At 48.8% G+C, this 23,890-nt stretch overlaps 1 protein-coding gene across 1 annotated transcript in view; it reads left to right on the forward strand.

The window, feature by feature from the left end:
* Positions 1-23,890, forward strand: part of KIRREL3 (kirre like nephrin family adhesion molecule 3) — a 171,643-nt gene that overhangs the window by 33,920 nt on the left and 113,833 nt on the right. Inside the window, exons 3-4 of the mRNA XM_045283646.1 lie at positions 7,467-7,616; positions 14,003-14,152. Of these exons, the coding sequence (XP_045139581.1) occupies positions 7,467-7,616; positions 14,003-14,152 (300 nt within the window). The remainder of the gene's footprint in view (positions 1-7,466; positions 7,617-14,002; positions 14,153-23,890) is intronic.

Raw genomic sequence — 23,890 nt, forward strand, 5'->3', positions numbered from 1 at the left:
GGCACCTTCCCTCAAGCCTCGCCCTTGTGGGGCTAACCCCCTTCTTCCTCAGAGGTCTTCCGCACTTCGGTTCTCACCTCCCACCTCATTCACTTCCTGTCTCACTCAGCACCTCCTGATCCTTCAACATGGGGAAGCAGGGGCCATCCTGGGGGAGAACAGGACCACTCTCCGCAGAGGGTCCCCGGGGTGCCAGGTATTCCCAGAGGGCTCCACACCACTTGGTCTAGGACAGCAGATTTCAATCTGTGGGTCGCAACCCCTTGGGGGTCCAACGATCCTTTCACAGGGGTTGCCTAGTACATCCTGCGTATCAGATAGTTGCATTAGGATTCATAGCAAAATTACAGTTAAGAAGTAGCAAGGAAAATAATTTTATGATTGGGGGGCTCACCACACCATGAGTAACTGTATTAAAGGGGCGCAGCATTAGGAAGGTTGAGAACCACTGCTCTAGGGCATTCTCATTATAACCTCTCAGCTCCCAGATGACAAGCTGAGAACGCCCTCTGATAGCACCACCTTCGGTAGCTACTGCTGCCGCCTCGACACTGTCCTCCTTGCAAGGAAGACGGTGGCGGTAAAAGAATGGGCCGAAGATCACCATCGAAGAAAGAATGGGAACAGATGTCCTAGATGCCTCTGACCCTTCTTGTCCAGCTCGTCTCCCGGCCTGTTCTGTCCCACTTCTTCGGCTCTCTGCTTGCTTGCTCACTTCCCTCCCTGCCCCTCTCTCTCCTCCTCACTCGTTCTCCATCTCTGCCTTCTCCCCCTTCCTGCACCCTCATCTCTTCCCTTCGTTTGCTTTCTTGTGTCGATGCCAGAAACGGTCTAATTATAAGGGACAATTTGAAGAGCTGGTGGTTGCGGGGAGAATCACCACCACATCGCTGATTAAAATGTCCTGAGAAATCTCATTTGTAAAGCTCACATCAGAATAAAAAGTCTGCCTCCCACAATTCAAGGCCAATTTGATTTTTAATGAGACGCCTCAGAGGCTCCGCCAAGATCTCCTCCGATGGTGAACTCAGCCACCTTCCTGCCGGCCACAAGCTCTCCTGGGTGGGGCTCTGGACCCTTCCCCCGGGAAAGCCTCCACCAGCTCTCAGCTCCCCTGTTTTGCTGCTGCTGCTGCTGCCGTTTTAAACCCTTTTATGGTGGTAAATACATGGATAACAAAATAGCTGTCATTTCAACAGTCCTCACATCTCGGTTCAGTGATGTTAACTAGTTTCATCCTATTGTTCAACCATCACCACTAACTCTTTCCAAATTTTCCCTTCACTGTGAACAAAGACTTCTTGCCCCCTTCCTATGGTGTCTTCCTTCTGTGTGTGTGTGTGTGTGTGTGTGTGTGTGTGTGTGTGTGTATACCCAGTATTCTCTTCTTTGAGCCCTTTGCTGCGGATGGCTCAGCTCTATCTGTGGACCCAGCCTGGAGCATTTTGTCCCCTCCATGGAGGGGCACAGAAGGTAGCAGCCTATGTCCAGGGACCGTGGTGGCCGCCCTCTTGGAGTGCGGGAGAAGAGGCCGCGGCAGGTGTTGTTTGCTCTGGTACAAAGCTCTGTGTCCGTGGAGCGGGACAGAGCGGAAGAGCAAGGGTGCAGGCGTCAGGTGGGCCTGGGTTCTTTGCTGCAAACGGAGACAGTTCCACCCCGGATTGTAACTCCACAGATTGCAGGAGTGACGGTATATAAAAAGCCGGAGTGGGGACAAGGTGCTCAGTGAGTGGCAGTGTCTTTTTGACCCTTCCTGTATGGGGTCCCAGGGCACACAGACCATGTCACTGGTCCCCGGCTTCTGCGGCAGCCCCTCCAGGATTGGGCAGGGGGCTGTACAGGGTCAGTAAGTGCGAGTGTGACCCCGAGAGCCAGAGAGACGTGGACTCACAGTCCTGCTTCTACATCTAAACAGTTCTCTGGATAATGCCCTTCACCTCCCAAGCCCTGTTTCCTAACCCCCTCGACATGGGTTTAATAATGCTACCTTGTGAATACTACCAGGAATAGAGAAACATGGTAAATAATGAACAAGGGCAGGGCCTGTTGCTATTGTTCACTGAGTAGCTCTCAGTTCCTCATCTGTGGTGGGGGCCGGGGGGAGACTCATGGGTGTTGAGTTGATTCCACGCCTGGCCACCCACTCTGGGTAGAACAGAACTGGGCTTCCTAGGGCTGTCAGGACTGACAATCACCAGGCGGCTCCGTACTGCCTCGCTCTGAGGTGTGTATGCGTTGGATACTGGGGTCTCGTGGCAGGGAGTTTTCCTGGTGATGGTAAGGCTGGAGCAGGGTCTGTTGCCACAAAGAAAAGTGCAGGGGCTCCCTCGGCCACACCCTTTCACACAACCTCACCACTACTCACTCCAGGGAATTTGTCCCACAGCCCATCCTGGGAGCCGCTAAAGCTACACCAGTTTTACTTGTGCTCTCAGATGTAACCAAAACTGCACTCTCCTCCCTCCGTGGCCCTTTGAAACACAAGGACCACAGATCCTTCTAGCAGGACAGACAGCCCTCCTGCTCCTGGTCTGTTGGTAAAGTCTGAACCACGCCAGTGGGGTTCAGAAGGCTTTAGCCATGTGGAAAAGAGAACACCGGAACAGAGTGGGGTGGGGCTGGTCTGTGGGGACCCCGGAGGCAAGGCTCAGCCCCGACCACTGTGTGAGTGCTGGGGAGAATAGCACGGAGCCGAGAATGGAGACCCAGCTCCTGCAAAGACATACCGGCCGCTATGAAAGAATTTGAAACGTCAGCACCATAGCTTCCAGCAACACCCCAGCCACCACGGCATGACAAGCGGACAGGATAGCAGATGCTCCCCAAAGCCGATTGGCACAATGGCTGCAACCATGAGCCCAAACAGAACCACCGTGAGGGTGGTGCAGGAGCGGACAGCGTCCCATCTTGTTGTGCTCGGAGCTGCAACGCATCAGAACCAACTGGTTGGCACCTCCCAACAACACTAAAGGGCTGGGGTTTGGGCCCTAAACCCTCCAGGGTCTTTGAAGGAGTCCAAGCACAGGAGTGGCCTGACCCGAGTGGCAAGGTAGACCCATCACTCTGATTGCCCCGTAGAGGGTAAATGACAGAGCCTCTGTGGGATGCAAAGGGTGAGCACACACCTGCTAACCAGGTGGTAGGAAGTTCGATTCCAACAAAAGGAGACCCCAGAGAAAAGTCTGGAGATCCACTTCTGAAAAACCAGCCACTGAAAACACTCTGGAGCAAGCCGCCTTTCCACACGCAGAACGATAAGACAAAGCCCTATCCTCCCACACCAGGCACAAACCCTCACACAAAATGGGTTGAGAGCCCAAATGTTAAATCCACAACCGCAAAGTCATTGAAAGAAAGCACAGAAGCAGAGCTCTGGGAGCGTCTTCCAACGATAGATCATCGACCACAACAAACGCATGAGCGACTGGAAGCAAGAAGATAACTGGAATCTCATAAAAGCTAAATTCTTATGTTCATCAAAAGAACTTTATCAAAAGAGTAGAGCTACAGGGAAAAAAATCTTTGTGAGTGATATAATTGATAAGCATCTAGATTCTAAAGTATATAGAAAACTTTAAAGCAACAAAAAGTCTAATAACCGAATCAAGAACTGGGCAAAGGACATGAACAGAAGCTTCAGCAAAGAGTCTATTCATGTGATCAACAGACATGATAATAAGATGTTCAACTTCATTAATCTTCAGAGAAATGCAAATCAAACCCACAAGGAGACATCATTTCACTCCCACTAGATGGGCCAAAAAGCAAGGATGTTACTGTGAGGGCTGAGATGTGCCTGAGCCAAGCCATGGTGTTTTCACTGGCCTCCTATGCGTGTGAAAGTTGGACACTGAATAGGGAAGACTGGAGAAGAATTGTTGCTTTTCAACCACGGTACTGGCGAAGAACATTGAAAGTACCGTGGACTGCCAGGGAAAAAAGCAACCTGTCTTGAAGCAGAACGTGCCTTAGAAGCAAGGATGGTGAGAGTTCATCGCACATACTTTAAACACATTGTCCGCAGAGACCAGTCTCTTTACCCTTGGTAAAGTAGAGGGTGGTGAAAAAGAGGAAGGCCCACGGCCAGATGGATTGCCACAATGGTGGCAGCAATGGGCTCAGACATGAGAACAACTGCATGGGTGGTGCGGGACTGGGCGGTGTCTCATCTGCTGTACATAAGATAGCTCTGAACCAGAACCCACTCAGTGCCACCGAGCAACAACAACAACAACAACAGGAAAGTCAAGACTATACAAACGTAAGAATAAAAATGAAAACAGGAAAGGACAAGAAGAGTTGGAGGGGATGGTGTAGAGAACGAGGAACCCTCACCCACTGCTGATGCGAATGTCAACATGTCAACGGTCCAGTCATCGGGGTAAACAGTCTGGTTGCTCCTTAAAAACCTAGAGGTAGAGCTGCCACACAAGTCTTTGTCATAAACCCTGGGGACAAGCAGGCTTACATACCCTTCCACTCACCGCAGCACTGTTCACAATAGCAAAAAGGTAGACATTGCCTAAGTACCCATGAACAGATGAGTACTGTAAAAGGTGCTCTACTCAGTTGACAGCACAGATTTGAACTAAGCAGGTCCACTTATGCTTTTTTTTTTTAATGCCATGTGATGCTTATCACCTCGGCTTGAGCAGCCAGTCTCTCCATTACACTGTGTGCCACAGTAAGAGGTCACCGTTGAAGGTCCTGGCATGTTCTCCATCTCGTTTAGTGCAGCCCCGGGAATGTTGGCTAACACCAGGGGACCCCACGATGTGTCACCAGTGATGCTAGAAATGCTCCCAAGAATCAGGGGGAAGTTGCAGTTTTACAAGAGAACGTGGAGTTGCTTGTTCGGTCCTGCTGCTTGAGATCTGCGATCGCAATAGCCCACCATTTCAAGATAAGTGCTCCCAGCGTAAGAGCCAGTGTAAAAACCAAAAGGAAATTCATGAATCATCGCTGCAGCTTGGCCAGCAGGTGCAAAGCTCTTGCTTTTCTTATGAAATGCCTTTTTATTTTGTGTTGAAATGCAGTTTTCATATGGGTGCAGTGTATAATACGCATAACAAATAAAATATCTATCAGCTGCCTATGTCATCGGCTTCCCAGCAACAGTGCACTATTAGTAGTTAAGTTTGGGGGATTCAAAAGTTATACATAGATTTCCAACTGCCCAGGGTGCTGGCAGCCCTTATTCACATGGGATTCGATGGTCAGCTGTGTATACCATGGGACCCCACGCACCACCAAAGAGAACTGAGCTCTGCAAACATCTGGGCGCATGGCTAAATGTAATGTTGAGTAAAATAAGTCAATCACACACACACACACACACACATAGATATGGCAGGTTCTGACTTTAATGAATGGCATGTCTATGTATTCAGAAATTAATGTTCATCAGTGGTTTCCAGAGATAGGGCAGGGGTGGGGAAAAAGGAAGGCTCACGTAATAACCTTCCTCGTTATTGGTGGTGATGGTAAAGTTCACCGAATGAGACTTGGTGAAGCTAAATTACGTCACTAAAATATGTCACTAAAATGTCCACAGGAAAAAAGCACCAGCTAGTAACAGCAGTGGCATATATAATTTTGAAACAACTAAGAAACGTATGTGCAAGTGCACATGTATGTCTGTGGGCGTATATATGTACTGATAGGTGCTGTTGAGTTGGTTCCAACTCAGAGAAAACCCGTGTGTGGCAGAATGGATCGTTGCCTGGCTTTGTGTCACCCTGACACATGTGTTCTTGTCACATCATTTATGCATGCCTGTATGTGTATGCATCTACGTAACTATTTGCACATATATTCATGTTTATAATTAACTTCCTAGAGAGCACTGTTATAAATACTAATAAGAAATAACCAACACTTTGTAGAATGTGATGTCTGGATTTGAAGGATAAGACCATAGTCTCTTGGGTCATGTTGGCCAATTGGCATAATAAAGTTATAGTCTACCTCCTAGATTAGTGACTAGTTCTGGGACCTTTGTAGCTTAGAAGTTTTGTAAGCATCTATATAAGATACAACTAGTGGTCTCTACTGGTCCAGGGCAAAATAGAAAGAAAGAAACCAAAAACTTAAAGAAGAAACTAGTCGACTGGAAAAATAGTCTACATAGACCATGATCTCATTAATTCTGAAACCCGAAGAACTTCTTGGTGCTTGGCTACCACTACCAACCATTTGAGTCAGAGGCACAGCAGAAAGATGAAGCATGGGAGACATGTAGAACGGACCTCAAATTCTTTTTCTTTTCTCTGTTTTCTTTTTTTAAGACCTATTAGTGCAGCAGTTCTCAACCTGTGGGTCGCAAGCCCTTTGGGGGTCGAATGACCCTTTCACAGGGGTTGCCAGATTCATAACTGTAGCAATATTACAGTTATGAAGTAGCAACAAATAATAATGTTATGGTTGGGGGGTCACCACCACATGAGGAACTGTATTAATGGGTTGCAGCATGAGGAAGGTTGGGAACCACTGAACTAGAGTGATTGAGACTGGAGAACAGACTATTGCTCTGAGCTGCTCTTCAAACTTTGCACCTAAACTAACCTCTAAGACGCCCAAGACTCCGTCACCCTTCAGATCTGGAACTGAACCATCCCCCTCACTCCCCACCTGTGTTAGAATAATCAACCATTTCAGATCAAAAGGCTGCATTTACTCCAGGACATAATTCAGCAGGGTGAGAAGAGAAAGAGAATGGAAATACAAGGAAGAAATGGGATCGTTGAAGTTACATTGAAAGGGGTGCAATGGATGAGTTGAAACAAGAGGTGTATGAATTGTTGAATATAAAACTGATAATGTGCCTATAGATCTTCACTTAATTCACAACAAAAAAGCTAAAAACAAACAAAAAGCTAGCCTCTGAGGTAACAAATTGTGATTTGCAGCAAAATCATAAATGATCTAAAAAAATAATGAGCATCATCCAAAAATCCTGTCCTCCTGTTTTTAAAAAAAAAGCCACCTATGTAAGACCAACGAGTTAACTCTTTGGTAAACTAAGATGAGAATATAATGGGCAGGGAAACTAGATTCATAGAAGGCACCACCTGAGCAGAAATCATGGGGCTGCTCACGCACTGTGAAGGCTGTAGCCGACATCACTGACCAACTGGTAGAGAAAGTGTTGAACGGACCAACTGTTGGCTGTGCAAACTGTCACTGAAAACATGGTGAAGCATGTCCAAACCATAAAACGATGGAGCACCATTGTTCTCTAACCCACACAGGCTCAGAGCCAACTCAACAGCAACTGGTTTCTGAACTGAGGGCAGAGACCAATTCGAAAACTGGTGCAGGCCGGCCCCAGGCAGGAAGTGAGCCCCTGGGGTGGGATGGAGGGGCTGTCTCTAACCCAGCTCCACTTCCTAAGCATGAGGGGAAAGCCCTCTAGGCATTGCTCCCCAACCCCCTCTAATCCATCTTTCTCCCTCTCTCCTCCCCAGGTCAAATGTACTCCTTTAGCCAGCAGCCTCAGGACGAGGTGGTGGTGTCCGGGCAGCCAGTGACACTGCTGTGCGCCATACCCGAATATGATGGCTTTGTTCTGTGGATCAAGGATGGCCTAGCACTAGGCGTGGGCAGAGACCTTTCAAGTGAGTACCCCCAGATGCCCTTCCCCCGTCCACCGTACTGGGAAACATACACCTTGTAAGCATTTGGATTAAATCTCCCACTTTCGTTATGGCTCCCCCAGCATAAGATGAATCTAAAACCCATAGGACGTTCAGGGTCCCGCTGATCATGAGTAATGAGTCACAGGTAAACTCTCAATTCTTGTGAGAGTTGTTAAATGTATCACAGTGTTGCCATGAAGGGTCTACTGCAAAGTCACACACCACTCACAGAAGTCAGAGTTCAAGAGTTCAACTATTCCCGTGTCTTGGTTCAAAATCTCTCTCCATCGTATCGAGGTGTGATAGTTTATTAAGGAACTAGAAGTCACCTCCTGGTTCTTCCAAGTCTCCTAGCATCAAAGCGGGACCAAGGAAATTGAAACCTCACTGGAAAATATGGTAAATATGAGAGGCCATCAGGCTCTGGGAAGGAAAGATGTTTTTCAAATGAGTCCCAAACCAGGGTGAGCCCACCCTGGTTGATATTCCGAGAAAATGCCTGCACTTCTCCATGGTGGTTTGTGACTAGCATCTGTTCTTGCTGGTTGGTGCCCATGCCACACCATTTGTTAGCGGTTTTGAATGTCAACCCTGTAAACCCATACAGATGTCTTTCTAATCTATCCTCTCCCCTGAGAGAGAAAGGAATGGAATTATCACCTTGGTCACTCACCCATCAGCCATTATTATTCTCCCCTGGGTGGGCAGACATGAGACTCTTGCTAGACTTGGCATCAACTATAAATTTAGAACCAGGGACCTGCCTACCTCTGCGACTGGGGAGTTGTGAGGGTGGAGGACAGAAAAATATGTATTCAACTGAGAGTAGCTTTGCTTCTCAGTTGTACAGCTGCAGGGAAATAAAAAATCGAAGTGCACTCAGGAACATGATGGTTGGGAAATTAATATTTTAAAATGTGAGTTATGTCTTGCCAAAAAATGTATATTGAAACATCATAGCAATGGTCAATAGCATCACAATTTTTGAGTGCTACAGCCTAGCTTAGCATGGATAAAATACACAATAATATCTCTAAAATATACTGTGCTGCCATAAAGTTTAAGTATTATGGGAATCAGGCAATTTCAGAGACTGAAAATTCCGTTACCCTGGGGGACAGATATGACCTTCCCAAACGGGAGTTTCTCCTGCTCCGGATGGCTCTGAGCTGAACCCGGCATTAGTGCCAGTGCAGAAGCTGCCTGAGTGCCTGGTCAGCAGTTTTAGTTCTTCCATTAGGAACTGGCATCTCGTTTGGCCAGTGGCCCAGGGGAAGCTCCAGGTCACCATGGACAATGGATCTTAAAGAGGTTGCTATCATGTTGGTAATTAGAGCCCCACCCCACCCTGCCCTGCCCACCCTGCGTCCAGCTCTATGATAGAGCGAGAGTGGCTTTCTGAGGTCCAGTCCTGGGCCCAGCTGAGTGCAAAAGGAGCGTAGACTCACGTGAACTGGGCTGTGCCTCCTCTCTAACTGAACTCCTCTCTAACTGGGAAGAACATTGGTCTTTCCTTTTAGAGCTAAAAAAATCAAACTCCAGGTAGAGTACTCGCCTTGCATTTATTTGCTCCCATGTCCCCAAAATATCACAATAACAATAGTGACAGAAAATCCATACTCACGGTGACCACTTGTTTGCTCAGTAGGGCTGCTCTGTGAGGTTGTTAGAACCTGTCCTTTCAGAAGCAGGTCTCAAAAATTGTCTTTCTTCCAAGCTGCCTCTGAATGGGTTCAAATGGATTCGAATCACCCGCCTTTAGTTTAGTAGTCACATACTTAACCATTTATGCCAGCCAGGGCCTGCAATCAAAACTTACAATGCTCAATAAAAATACTATTTGCTTTCCCAGTAAGGCAGTGGTTCTCAACCTTCCTAATGCCACAGTCCTTTAATACAGTTCCTCAACCGTAAAATTATTTTCATTGCTACTCCATAAGTAATTTTTCTACTGTTATGAATCATCATATAAATATCTGATATGCAGGATGTATTTCTTTGTTACAAATTGAACATAATTAAAGCATAGTGATTGATCACAAAAACAATATGTAATTATAGATTGTGAAATATTTACTTCTAATTACAAATAAATGAAGTTTTGTCTTGAAGCATGGTGCAGCATGGGTAACGGTCTTCACGCCGGGTACTCGTATGTGGGCATATCTGCATGTGGGTGTACCCGCCTGGAGACAATAGAGGGGCAGTGTCTCAGTTCCTAAGACCATCGGAAATATGTGTTCTCCAGTGGTCTCAGGCGACCCCTGTGAAAGTCGTTTGTACCCCCAAGGGGGTCGCGACCCATAGGTTGAGAACCGCTGCAGTAAGAAAATGAGAGTAATAGAAGCCAATTCCATTTCGCTACTCTCTGTAGAGTACTTAATGCTACAAAAGCGTTCTTATGGGGACATTGAGGCGGTAGAACTTCCTGTGATAGGTCTTGTTCTCTTTCATCTTAACCCTGAGGCTCCATTCAGCCGACCAGGAATGATACTCTCCTTGAAGGCCTGACCGTCTGCCTGGTCACAAACACTAGAAAACTCAGTCAAAGAAAATGATTTATGAATACATTTCCCCATATTGATAGAACATTTTTCTCCTAAGAAGCTCAAGTACTTCTGAGACATTATCTCATAAATCTACAATGATCCAGAGGGGAAAGGAAGGGAAGCTTTTCCTTTATTTGACAGATAAACAAAGTTACGGTTGAGAAAGGAATTGACTCATATAACCAATCCCAGTGCACAAGACTCTTGTTTTCTAACCTACACCCAAGTTGTACAGTCACCTGCCTGCACTGCCTTCCAAAGTCAGGGCTCTTTAGACACCACCTCACGTCATTTTGATTTGGACTAGCACTGTTTAGTATGTGTGTGTCTGTCAGCACGTCACACAACTGTCTTTTACTGTCATTAAATTGGCCCTGACACCCAGGGACCCCCTGCACACCAGGACAAAGTGCTGCCTAGCCCTGCCCCTATCCATGATTGGCCAAACATAGATTGCCAGGCCTTTCTTCCTAGTCTGCTTCAGACTGGAAGCATGATTGAAACCCATTGAGCATCAGAGCAACATACAGGCTAACAGGTGGGGGGATGGGGGTGGCTATACATGAGGTGCATTGCCCAGGAATTGAACTCAGGTCTCCCCCAGGGAAGATAAGAATCCTATCTTTGAGTCACCTTCAACAAATAATCTTGGCTATCCAGAGACTAGCAAGAGGGAGTGATGACAGTGTGAAAGGCACTAGAACTTCCTCAGAATCTCTGCTTCGGGGTGCTGCCAGTCCTTGGGACAGACTCAGCTCATTGCCTAATTAGGCAAATACAAACAAACACAGCGCTGATGTGTGCACCAGCTCATGAGAACAAAACCGTGCTGCTGATAGCTTGTTAGACAACAAAAGCACATGCTCCGGCCACGATGCCTGCTGGACACCAGGAATACCCCCCACACAGCAGGATCCGGGGCTGGGCTAGAGGGACTGCAGTGGAGGCCAGCTGACACAGCGGGCAGGGAGATTGCCCTGGAATTCATTTCCGGCCCTGGCCAGGTGGGGGCACTACCAGCTTCCCTCACCTGGGCTTAACTGAGGCCAGAGGCCCTGAAGGCGTGTGCTGGCTGCCATACTTAGTCTCAAGGGCCCAGCTGACTGCCTGGTCATTGGATGGCACGATGAGGATACGCAGCCATGCCAACAGGAGCCCAAGGGCTCAGCTGCTTAGGAAGCACCCTAAGAAATGGGAATGGGACTCACTTACCTCCAGTGACCAGCAATGGGCCCCTAAAGGGAGCCCTGTCCTACCCCTGCCAAACCCTTAGCTTCTGGAGGTGGATGAGGCCATCTAGCGAAACCTTTCTTTTTTTTTTCAGATCATTTTATTGGGGCCTCTTACAGCTCTTATAGCAATACATACATCAATTGTATCAAGCATATTTGTACATATGTTACCATCATCATTTTCTTTCTATTCAAGCCCTTGGTATCAGCTCCTCTTCCCCACACCCCCCATCCTCCCACCCTTGTCAACCCTTGATAAATTATACATTATTATTTTCATATCTTACGTCGTCTGCTGTCTCCCTTCCCCCATGTTTCTGTTGTTCATCCCCCTGGGGGTGGAAGGGTGGTTCTCCATCAATCATTGTGATCGGTTCCCCCTTTGCCCCATTCGCCCTCATCTTCCCTTTACCTTCATGGTACCACTACTCCCATCATTGTTCATGAGGCGGTTATCTGTCCTGGATTCTGGGCGTGGTAAGCTCTTATCTGTACCAGTGTTCATGCTCCGTCTAGCCGGATTTGTAAGGTAGAACTGGGGTCATGACAGTGGGGGGTTGGGCACTAAAGACTAGAGGAAAGTTGTGTGTTTTTTCGTCTTCGCTGCAGCATCACCGGCAGATGACCACTCAGCCTGAACTTGAATACAGACAGGGACAGAGACCTCACTACTTTCTCTAGCCACCCAGAACCATATCCATCCCCTTGAAAAATTAACAAAAGTCTCTGGGTGAGGTGAGTGGTTTTCAATCAGCTGCTAAACCAAAGGTTGATCATTTGAACCCACCCAGCAGCTCCAGGGTACAGAGGAGGCCTGGGTGATTACTCTGAAAAGATTAAATCCACTGCTATTGAGTTGATTCTGAGTCATGGTAACCAGATAGGACAGAGTCCAACTGCCCCGTAGGGCTTCCACGACTGTCCATCTGTAAGGAAGCAGAATGCCACATCATTCTCTTAGAGAGCAGCTAGTGGGTTTTTTACCCCGGAGTGCTATAACTGCTGCACCTCCTGTGGTTCATATCGCCAAGAAAACCCTGAGGAGCAGTTCTACTCTGCGACCACATGGGGCACAAGAGGGAGCATCGGTTGATGGCAATGGGTCCCCTGGTTAAATCAGCCCCCGATGCTAATGCTGTCCTGGGGAGGTCCGTGAAGAGTCTCATGCACACAAAGAGGTTGTGATTTGTTGAATGAGAGGTTGGCATGTCTTTATCCATCACTGTTTCTCTGTCTCTTGCACTTGGTTGATGCCTAGTCTCTCCAAAAAGCCAAACGCATCCAACCACATCCATAGGACCATTTCTGAGGACTCTCTCTGTCCTGGTGCCGTCCTGGCCAAGGCGCTTCCGAATGAGGAGCGGTTGGGGTCTGGCTGGGGTGGGGTGGAGGCTGAAGGGCAGTGGAAATAAGGGGGTGTGGGGAGGGAGGCCCAGGTCAGACTCCAAGCTGTAGGGGGTGGGCCAGGTAGGGCCATGCTCAGGTGAGAGGGATGATGGGAAGCAGACCCCACTGGGAGAGCATAAGGAGGTTTGGCCCAAGATCAAGGAAAAAGCCCGGCCAGCCACAACTTCTGTGGACATGTATATTCACCCTACAGAGCAGCAAGCATGCTGATTAATGATTTAGCATCTTTAAGCTTTTATTTATCTATAATTCATGGCCCCAAATTCCTATGTGTCCTGAGCACCGCCTAAGTACTTAATCAGGCTCTGGGGTTTCAGGGTGGGAAGTTGACATGTCTAGAGAAGGGGTTGCTGTTGGGTCAGAGTGACCAGGGGGACTTGGACACTGGGAGGAGGGACCTACCTTTCTATTTCCTGTCCATCCTGAACACAACTTTCCCCACAGTCACTCGTCAGCCTTTTCCAACGGTTTGTCTCTTCTCCTTTCTCTTTCCCTCACTCTGCGCTCTCTCTCTCTCTCTCTCTTTCTCTCTCGCTTGCTCTCGCTCTGTCTCCTTATCAAAATGCACATCTACTTAGCAAACCCAGGACCAAGCTTTCCACTTTCCAGAGTACTGACCCAGCAGTGAGGGGCCATGTTTAGAATTCAATCACTTATCTTTGCTGATCTCCTTAATGCTGTTGTGGCTGTTGTTAGCGCCTGTCCAGTCGGCCTCACTGATGGTGACCCAAGGCACAAGGGCATGACATCTGCCTGATCCTGCTCCACCCTCATGGTCGGTGTGTATGCCTTCCGTGTGACCCACAGGACTCTCAGTGGCTGGTTTTCAGGTGTAGATTGCCACGTCTTTCTTCCTAGACCACCTTCGCCTGGGATCTCTGCGGAAGTCTATTGAGTACAATAAGACTGACAGGTGCTGACTGTGCATGACGTGCACTGGCTTCCCGCAGTTTCCTTCTCCTCTCTCTCTCTCTCTCTGTCTCTCTCTCTCTCTTTCTCTCTCAACATACTAGGAAGCGCTCGCTTTTGTTCTTCCGATCCTGAGATCAGTGGCCTGAGAAATGGTGTGTTCATGCAACCTTGAAGACCAAGCCCATGGCTAGGTCTCCATCCCACTGCTGTGTCCCATTGACTGTGAATGGCTCCTTCAACCTTGACAAATCTGCTCTCCACACAGGTTACCCACAGTATCTGGTGGTAGGGAACCACCTGTCAGGGGAACATCACCTGAAGATTCTGCGGGCCGAACTGCAAGATGATGCGGTGTACGAATGCCAGGCCATCCAGGCAGCCATCCGCTCCCGCCCCGCACGGCTCACTGTCCTGGGTAAGGACTGCATGCGGGGCAGAGGAGGGGGAACACAGGGTGGCCGGGAGCCTATGGGGATCCTGATTGGTGCTACCTCACAAGGTGCCTTCCAGCCAGACTGGGGGGCACTCCCCATTGGGCAAAGCCACAGAGTGTAAACCACTGCTTTTCCATCTCACCCTCACCCTCCTCTCCCCAGATAATGAGGAAAAGTGAAGGTCCCTGCATTAGCAAATCAGAACACCCATGTCTGACTGACCTGTGACCTGTCCAGCCCTGCTGGACTTCACCCCAACTTAGGTGTCTCCAAAGTAGGGTGTCTGAAAGCAGCTGGTTGCCATCAGAGAGCATGTTCTGTGCGGTTGGTCGGTGGTGGGCCTGTGCTGGCCAAGGAGACACAGAGGTCAATGGAACAGCCTGTGTGGGGCACTTGTGGTCCTTTCATTCAGCACGGACCTCCCCACCTATCCTATCTACCCATGACCCCATTAAAATCAGCCTCAAGCTTGATTCTCCCCATGACTTCAGCACCCATAGGTGCCCCAAGTCACCCTGGTTCTCTCCCCAGGCTTCACTGTTCTCAAAGGGAGAATTGGGCTGTGTTTGGCTGGGTTGTCAAGATAAACAAATCCAGTGACACTCATATATGTATAAGAAAGAGCTTTATATCAACAAGTAATCTTATATGAAAAGAAGGCTTCACACCCAACCTGTGTGATCACAAGCTGTCAATAGGATCAGGTATCAGGCCTCAAAGGACAAAAAATCATGTCACTGTGAATGAAGGGAAGTGTGGAGTGGAGACCCAAAGCCCATCTGTAGGCAACTGGACATCCCCTTACAGAAGGGTTGCGGGAAGGAGATGAGCCAGTCAGGATGCAATGTAGCAATGATGAAACACACAACTTTCCTCTAGTTCAGTGGTTCTCAACCTTCCTAATGTCACAACTCTTTAATACAGTTCCTCGTGTTGTGGTGACCCCCCCCACCATAAAATTATTTGCTACTTCATAACTGTAATTTTGCTACTGTTATGAATTGGGTGACCCCTGTCAAAGAGTCATTTGACCCCCAAAGGGGTCCAGACCGACAGGGTGAGAACTGCTGCTCTAGTTCTGTAATGCTTCCTCCCCCCGACTATCACGATCCCAATTCTACCTTACAAATCCGGCTAGACCAGAGCATGTACAGTGGTACAGATAAGAGCTGGAAACACAGGGCATCCAGGACAGATTAAACCCCTCAGGACCAATAATGAGATTAACAATACCAGGAAGTTAAGGGGAAGGTGAGGGAGAAACTGGGAACCAATCACTTTGATCTACATATAACCGTTTCCCTGGGGGATGGAAAGCAGAAAAGTGGGTGAAGGGAGACATCAGATGGTGTAAGATATGACAAAATAATAAAAATTTATAAATTATCCAAGGGTTCATGAGGAAGAGGGGGTGGGGAGGGAGGGGGAAAATGAAGAACTGATACCAAGGGCTCAAGTAGAAAGCAAATGTTTTGAGAATGATGATGGTAACAAATGTACAAATGTGCTTGACACAATGGATGGATGGATTGTGATAAGAGTTGTACAAGCCCCCAATAAAATGATTTTTTAAAATAAAAATAAAAAGAAGGCTTCACAGCCCAGTCCAAGTCAAGTCCACAAGTCCGATGCAAGCCAGGGCCCTGTTCAGACTGATGTAGCCGCAGGCAGCCGACACTGAGAGCTAGTGCAGAATGTGTGCACAGCCCCGGGAGATCCAAGGTCGGTGGCAACAGGCAGGGTGCTGATGACCCACATGGGGCCAGCCCCGCAGGCAGCCCAGCAGACAAGAAGAGAAGCACAGAGCAGCGAAGGGGAGGTTCCCGTTTCCTCCCTTATAAAAGGCCACACCCCCAGGGAGGCATCATGAGGCTGGGACCTACCTGAGAGGTTGGACCCCACCTGTGCACTTTTCATAGCCATTCCGGTTTTCCTAAGACCATCCAACTGCCACAAGGACTGTCCTAAGTCACTCCTAAGAAGAAGCATCCCAGGCCCTGATCCCAAAAGGGATCCCCTTCCTCTGGGCCTGCCTTTACCTTGTGTCCCCAGGAGCCAGAGTGCCCTGAGGAGACCCCCACCCCCCACTCCTCTCAGGCAGACCTGCCAGAAAATATCACAATGAATGAGCCCAGTGCCCTCTTAACCTACCTGGCTCTTCCCAGAGTTCAGCCCCCTCCTCCCTCCACCAGCCAGATGCTGCAGATCCCAGCTCCCCAGGGACCAGCCTAGTGCACACGTCATAATACGTAATAATAGCTCACATTTGCAAAGAGCTTTGCAGCAACTCCCAAAGCACCTTCACACACCTCATCTCAGCTGCTCCTGCCTCAGCTCCGTGGGACAGGCAGTGTTAGCCCAGCTGAGAAACTGAGGCTCAGGGAAGCACAGGGCCCTCCACCAGAGTCCCCAGCTGGGACGAAGTAGAGCCTAGGCAGGACCGGCTCCTCCCGATGCTCACGGCCCCTCACACCTGAGTTTGGCACAGGCTAGCGGAGAGGGGAGTGTGATTCTGCCCCGCCCCGTGTCTTAGCAGCTGTTGTGAAGGTTTGACAACAGGGAGGGCAGTCTCTGCCTGCTTGCCTGGTAGATGAGGTGCCCGGCTGCTCCAAGATGAAATATTTAAGAAGGTGTCAGGTTCTCTTTGGATCTACACAGCCTAGCGCACCAGGACAGAGCATTCCAAATGCTGCTGCAGACGGGCCCACGGGATCACTTAACCACTTCTGAGCTTGGCTTCTGGAGATGGGGAGGAAGACCTCAGGGCCAGTCATCAAAGCCTCTGTGCCCCCTCTGGTCCTTGCATGAAAGGATCAAGGGGATCAGCCACCCGGCAGGGTACATAGGAGCTGCCTGGCCAGCTTTCAAAACCTGGAGCTATTAAAGGGAGAGGTGGCCGGAATGGCAGTGAGCGCAGGGCGAGGGGAGGATTTTGAACCTGACCTCACAGGTTTCAAGGGCTGCAAAATGCCAGAGAGAGCCTTGCTAAGGGCCGTTGAAAACGCTTCACCTTCAGAGCTTGTTCAGCCCCGGGCCAGAGAGGGATCTGTCTTCTGTGGCCTGGCACCCCTGTTTAGAGATGCCAAGGTGTGTTCGCTTGAGGGGGCCACAGGCTGTTCAGCCCCTCTGACTTCCTAAGCAACGTGGGGCAAGCCCTGGCCACGTGTGTGCCTGAGCGGAGCTGTGCTGCACCGCGTGTTCCTTATGGAAGCAGATCACCACCACTCTCCTCCACGCACTGCCATGTGACTTCGCAACACCAACCTGTAGTACATCCACTTGTACCATCTGGGGCCTGCCGCTGCTGTCACCCAGGACCTGAAGGAGATGGGGATACAGCTTGCCCTTGAGCTGTACCAGAACTGCCCCTAGGGAGACCCAACCACTGGCAGGCCCCATCCTCTCTAGCATCTCAGTTATAGAGTGGAAAATCCTCAGTATTAAAAGTGTAAATTATTCCAAATGTTTCCCAGACAGGGACAGGTTGGAGAGGCAAAGAGACTCCCAGAAGCCCCACAGCTTAATGAACATTCAGAAGACACCCCAGATGCTCCACCTGCAAACCCCTGCCCATTGCCCGGCCTCTCTGCATTCCTGAAGGTCAGCAGTGCCAGGCTGGTCTCTGCTGGTGAGGAGTCGGGCTTCGGAGCACAGCCTCAGTTCTGTTTGGGGTAGCATTTAAAGGGCAGCCCTCCAGGCCTGCTCTGTCCTATGGCTCACAGTCAGGTTGTAGGGTGGGGGGATTCTAATCTGGAGATCTGTTAAACAAGGAGGAGGGGTGTTCTGATGATCCAGCAGCATCACCGGTGCAATGCCTGAGAGCCAGAAACGGAGCCTGAGCAGTCATCCATCCATCAAAAGTCTCTCACCGTAAACAAACGAAACCCCAGGCAAGCAAGAGCTATCCCCAGACCCTCCTATAGGCCTCTCTGGCCCCTGGGTCCTGGCTCGCAGCTGGCCCTGCAGAACCCTGCCGGCTGAGCCTCCTGCGGTGTAGAGCACCCCCTACTGCCCTGGAGGGAGGCCTCGCAGGAAGCAGCTGACCTGCTGGCGGGCAAGATCTGTTCGCAGCAGCAGAGGGTAGGCAGGGCAGCTGTTCCAGCAGAGGACAGGGAGGCATGTGCTTCTCCACCCTGGCCCTGCCAGCCTCCCCATCCAAGACCCATCTGCTTTGCTGTGACATCTCAGCCAGGGAAAATGTCCCAGCCGGTTCCCAGAGGGAGGCTGTCTTCCCTGTGTTCCAGGAATGAGAGAGCTTCCTAATTTAGTCTGTATTTGCCTGAGATGGATTTTTAATTAAATAAAGTAAGAGCCTGATTAGAACCTTCGGAAGATGCGAGAGCAGAATTAGATGGTATTCTAGCACAATTGCAAAGCAAACACTTTGCTGGAACAGAGGGGGGCCTCCAGAGTCTTCCATCAAAGCACCAAGCGAGGAGGGCAAACACTGGCGATTACCTAGCCACCAGATGTGCACCGTTAAAATAGGCATCTGTCGGCAGTGGCGCTCCAAGAAGCCAGAGGGCCAGCTCGTGAGCTTGCCCGGCTCCAGGCCTGGCGGGCGGACTTGGGCCTCGGCAGCCAGGCCTTGAGCCACAGACACATTAATTAACATTGTGTTTCCAGCGCAGATGCAATCAGGCAAAGAGCAACTTGGCGCTCAGCATTTGCAACCACAGGAGGCCGAGTGAGGGAGCCAGAGAAGGAAATGGGGAGGGGCTGAGATGCTGGAGGACACGGGCACTCAGACCACCCCCCTCACCCCAATCCCCCCACTCCAGGTCCAGCTGCATTCCCTCAGAGACCCAGCCTGCTGCTGAGGGCCAGGCCAGGTCATGACAGGCTACCCCAGCCCCAGAGCAGCTCGGGAAACAAGAAGCAAAGCCAGAAGCCACAGTCCCGGTCCTCCCTGTAGCTAGCTGCGTAATCTTTTTTCTTTTTTTTGATATTATGGCAAGATTTATTTCTACAATAGTTGTAGTTTTTTTAATCATTTTATTGGGAGCTCCCACAGCGCTTATCGCAATCCATACATCCATCCATTGTGTCAAGCACATTTGTACGTTTGTTGCCATGATCATTTTCAAACATTTTCTTTCGACTTGAGCCCTTGGTATCAGCTCCTCATTCGCCCACCCTCCCTCCCTCATAAACCCTTGATAATTTATAAATTATTTTTTTCATGTCTCACACTGACCACTGTCTCCCTTCATCCACTTTTCTGTTGCCCATCCCCCTTGGAGTGGGTTAGATGTCAATCATTGGGATCGGTTCCCCCTTTCTCCTCACACCTTCCCCCTACCCTCCTGTTATTGCTACTCTCATTATTGGTCCTGAGGAGGTTATCTGTCCTGGAGTCCCTGTGTTTCCAGCTCTTATTTGCACCAGTGTACATGCTCCAGTCTAGCTGGATAGACCTGGGATCGTGATAGGTAGGGGAGGAGGAAGCATTAAAGAACTAGAGGAAAGTTGTGTATTTTGTCAGTGCTATACTGCACCCTAACTGACTCATTTCTTCCTTATGACCCTTCTGTAGGGGGATGTCCAATTGTCTATGCATGGGCTTTGGGTCTCCACTCTACCCGCCTCCTCATTCACAATGATATGATATTTTGTTCTGGGTTTTTGATTCCTGATACCGGATCCCAGCAACATCTCATGGTCACACAGGTTGGTGTGCTTCTTCCATGTAGACTTTGTTGCTTCTCAGCTAAATGGCCACTTGTTTATCTTCAAGCCTTCAGACACTATATCTTTTGATAGCCAGGTACCATCTAGCTGTGTAATCTTGACCCTGTTACTCGACCCCTCTAGGTCTCCACTTTCTCATCTGTAACATGGGAGGGAGTGATAAACGAGATCGTCTCTAAGAGCTTTCTAGTTCCCAGAGCTATGACTTGCGTTGTGAGGAGTCCAATGTGCTGCGTCAACTGTGGTAGGAAGATGCCCATCACCCTCCAGGGCAGCGCTTCTCAGCCTGCCTCATGCCGACGCAACCCTTTCATACAGAGTTTCAGGTGGTGGGGACCCCCAACCATAACATTATTTTCGTGGCTACTTCATCACTGTAATTTTGCTCCTGTTATGAATCGTAATGAAAATATCTGATATGCAGGGTGTATTTTCATTGTTACAAATTGACCATATGTGATTCATCACAAAAATAATATGTAATTATATATTGTGAGATATTTATTTCTAATTACAAATAAATGAAATTTTGTCTTGAAGCATGGTGTAGCATGGGTAACAGTCTTAATATAACAGTAAACTACATAGCTACATTTTCCGACAGTATGTGCAAAAAGCCAACATCAGTGCGAAGGTTGAGATAGCTTCTTTCTCACCAGATCAGCATATCTGCATGTGGGTGAACCTGCCTGGAAACAGATAGAGGAGCGGTGTCTCGGTTCCTAAGACCATCAGAAATATGTGTTTTCTGATGGTCTTAGGCGACTCCTGTGAAAGTCATTCAACCTCCAAAGGGGCTGAGCACTGCTGCTCTAAAGCCTGCATTCAAGTGGTCATTGAGGTCCAGAGCATAAGTGGCGAGGGTCGGCAGACAACGCGGTCCTTTGAGACTAGAAGATTGTACCTGTCCAACCCTGGGATTATGATGTCAGCTGTATGCCTTAATCCCAAAGTCCGCCCAGCAAAGACCGCCAGTGCCAGCTCCCTGTGTACCTAGCCATCAATGCAGAGACTTAGCTTAGTTGGCGTCATAGGCCCACATCTTCAGAACTGTGATGGAAAGGGAGTCTTGGGCTGCGAAGTAGAACCTTCCTATAGCTTACTACCTGCATGGCCATGGGCTAGGCACTGAGGTCTGGATTGGGCATTCTTTGGTCCTCAATACCCAACCTTTATCACAGGGTGGGTAGGTAGGTAGGTAGGTAGGTAGGTAGGTAGGTAGGTAGGTAGGTGATAGGTAGTAGATAGGTAGATTAATGATAGATGATGATGATGATAGATAGATAGATAGATAGATAGATAGATAGATAGATAGATATAGACAGACAGACAGGCGCTGTTGAGACAGGTAGATACGGGTGGATGGGTACTGTTGCGTCAACTCTGGCAACCTTATATGCTAGAGAATGGGAAGCTGCCCTGTCCTCAGCATCCTCATAATCACCAGCACACCGTGGGGTTCATCACTGTGACCACTGTGCTGATCTATCTCACTAAGGGCCTCCCTTACACCCGCTGACCCACATGAAGACCTCCTTCCCCGGTGACTGATCGTTCCTCACCGGGTCTACGAACCAGCAGCTCTGACAATGTTCTGTTGTGATCCATAAGGTTTTCCTTGGCTAGTTTTTGGAGCTGATGGCCAGGCCTTTCTTTCTGCTGAAATTGGGATGACCCTGCTGGTATTTGAAAGACTGGTGACATAGCTTCTTCCAGCATCAACCCAATAGACGGGCCATCACAGTATAGCAAACTACCAGATGCGTAGTGGCATCACAGAGTAGATGCTCAATAATATTTGTTCATTAAAAAACTATTCTCTGGTTCTTCGTCTATCAAGTAGGGATAATAAAAAATACCAATCATAGGTTTGCTGTGAGGATCAAACTAAAGCACACACATATACACACATATCTTCCATACGCAGTACAGTGTCATATACTCCCAAACTGTCCACACATGTGTACACATTCATGTGTACGTGGGTGCAGACTACTCCTTTCCCTACCTGCCTTAAAGATGCCTAAATTGTTCCAGGGCCCAAGCTGTAAGCGTGGCCTTGCCTTTGATCTAACTAACTGCCTGAAGCCTTGGAAACCAAGTTGTTGGAAGGCGGCGGCGGGGAAATGGGTGTCAAGCATTCAATCAATCAACATTTACTGAGAACCTCGTGTGTCTCCAGCACCAGGCTAGGCTGTTGGGAAAATCATCCGTAAAAGAAAGGAAAAACCTCATGCCTGCTCTAATGAAGCTTGTGTTCTAGAAGAGGGCGACCATCAATAAATATTAAACAGGGACATTGTGTAGGAAGTTAGGTGGTAATAAGTGCTGCTAAATTGAAGGGGGTGGGGAGGAGCAGGTTAAGGGGGATCAGAAGCAGGCAGGAGGATGTTGGATGTCAGATTAATTATTAAAAGGGTATTTTCCCAGCCTCCCTCCCCACGTCCCTTTTCTTCCCGGCCCATTCTAATATTCGCTGTGCTGTACTGTGATTCCTACTAGAAATAGGACTTCCTAAATCAGCATGAATGATTTAATGATGGGGACTAAGTCAACTGAAATATGAAAGGTCTCTCTTCAAATGATGTCCAACCCCAAGAACTGAGAGGGACAACAAGAAAGATCTAAATGTTTCCTTACCTGGTTTGCCTCATCAAAAACGCATCCTCCCTTGGCCACAGGTCTCCTGAGCCCACAGGACCAGACAGCCAGGCCACTGGTACTGAGTCAACCCCGACTTATGGGGACCTGGTGAGAGTCAGAGTAGAACTGTTCTCCCTAAGGTTTCCAATGTCTGGTATCGGAGGTAGATGGCCAAGCCTTTATGACACGGTTCTTCTGGGTGTATTTGAACTTTCAAATGTTCTGTTAGCCATTGAGTACCACACAGGAACACCATTAGCAGCATTCCCTAACCCCAGTCCCTAATCTTCTGAGTACCACGGAGTTTGGAGAAGACTAGTGAATATCTGAGATCATACAGCAAGAGAAGACAGAAATAAATCAGAGCACCAGAGTTGTGATGTCTAAAACCACTCTCCCTGATACTCCCTCTAGCTCACCCATCAAGTTCATTCTACACATCACCACCGCCAGAGAGCCTCCCTGTGCCCCACGTGGTCTGATGATCTCCTCTGCACTGCCTTTGCTTTGCTGTGTACCCGTCACACACACCCAACCTTTTGAGAGGAGGGTTTACCTGTCTGTTTCCTACCCTGGCTTTGTCACCGCAGAGCTATGTATGCCCACCTTTGTATCCCTCATACCCAGTACAGCCTTGTAGACATATCAGGTTCTAAGTGTTTGCTCCAGTTAATGAAAGGGCAGGGCTTAGGGCCACCTGGGGTGAGTGTCTTTTTGGTTTTTTTAATCATTTTATTGAGGGCTCATACAACTCTTATCACAATCCATACACCCATTCATTATGTCAAGCACATTTGTACATTTGTTGCCATCATCATTCTCAAAACATTTGCTTTCTACTTGAGCCTTTGGTATCAGCTCCTCATTTTTCCCCTCCCTCCCCCTCCATGAACACTTGATAATTTATAAATTATTATTATTTTGTCATGTTTTACACTGTCCGACATCTCCCTTCACCCACTTTTCTGTTGTCTGTCCCCCAGGGAGGAGGTTATATGTAGATCCTGTGATCGGTTCCTACTTTCTACCCCACCCTCCCAGTATCGCCACTCTCACCACTGGTCCTGAGGGGCTCATCTGTCCTGGATTCCCTGTATTTCCAGTTCCTATCTGTACCAGTGTACATCCTCTGGCATAGCTGGATTGGGAAGGTAGAATTGGGATCATGATAGTGGGGGGAGGGGAGAAGCATTAAAGAACTAGAGGAAAGTTGTATGTTTCATCGTTGCTACACTACACCCTGACTGGCTCCTCTCCTCCCCAGGACCCTTTTGTAAGGGGATGTCCAGTTGTCTACAGATGGGCTTTGGGTCTCCACTCCACACTCCCCTTCATTCACAATGATATGATTTTTTTGTTCTGATGATGCCTGATACCTCATCCCT

This window comes from Echinops telfairi, unplaced genomic scaffold, assembly GCF_000313985.2.
Source record: "Echinops telfairi isolate 266 unplaced genomic scaffold, ASM31398v2 ScPeMD7_7465;HRSCAF=8503, whole genome shotgun sequence".
Lineage (NCBI taxonomy): Eukaryota > Metazoa > Chordata > Mammalia > Afrosoricida > Tenrecidae > Echinops > Echinops telfairi.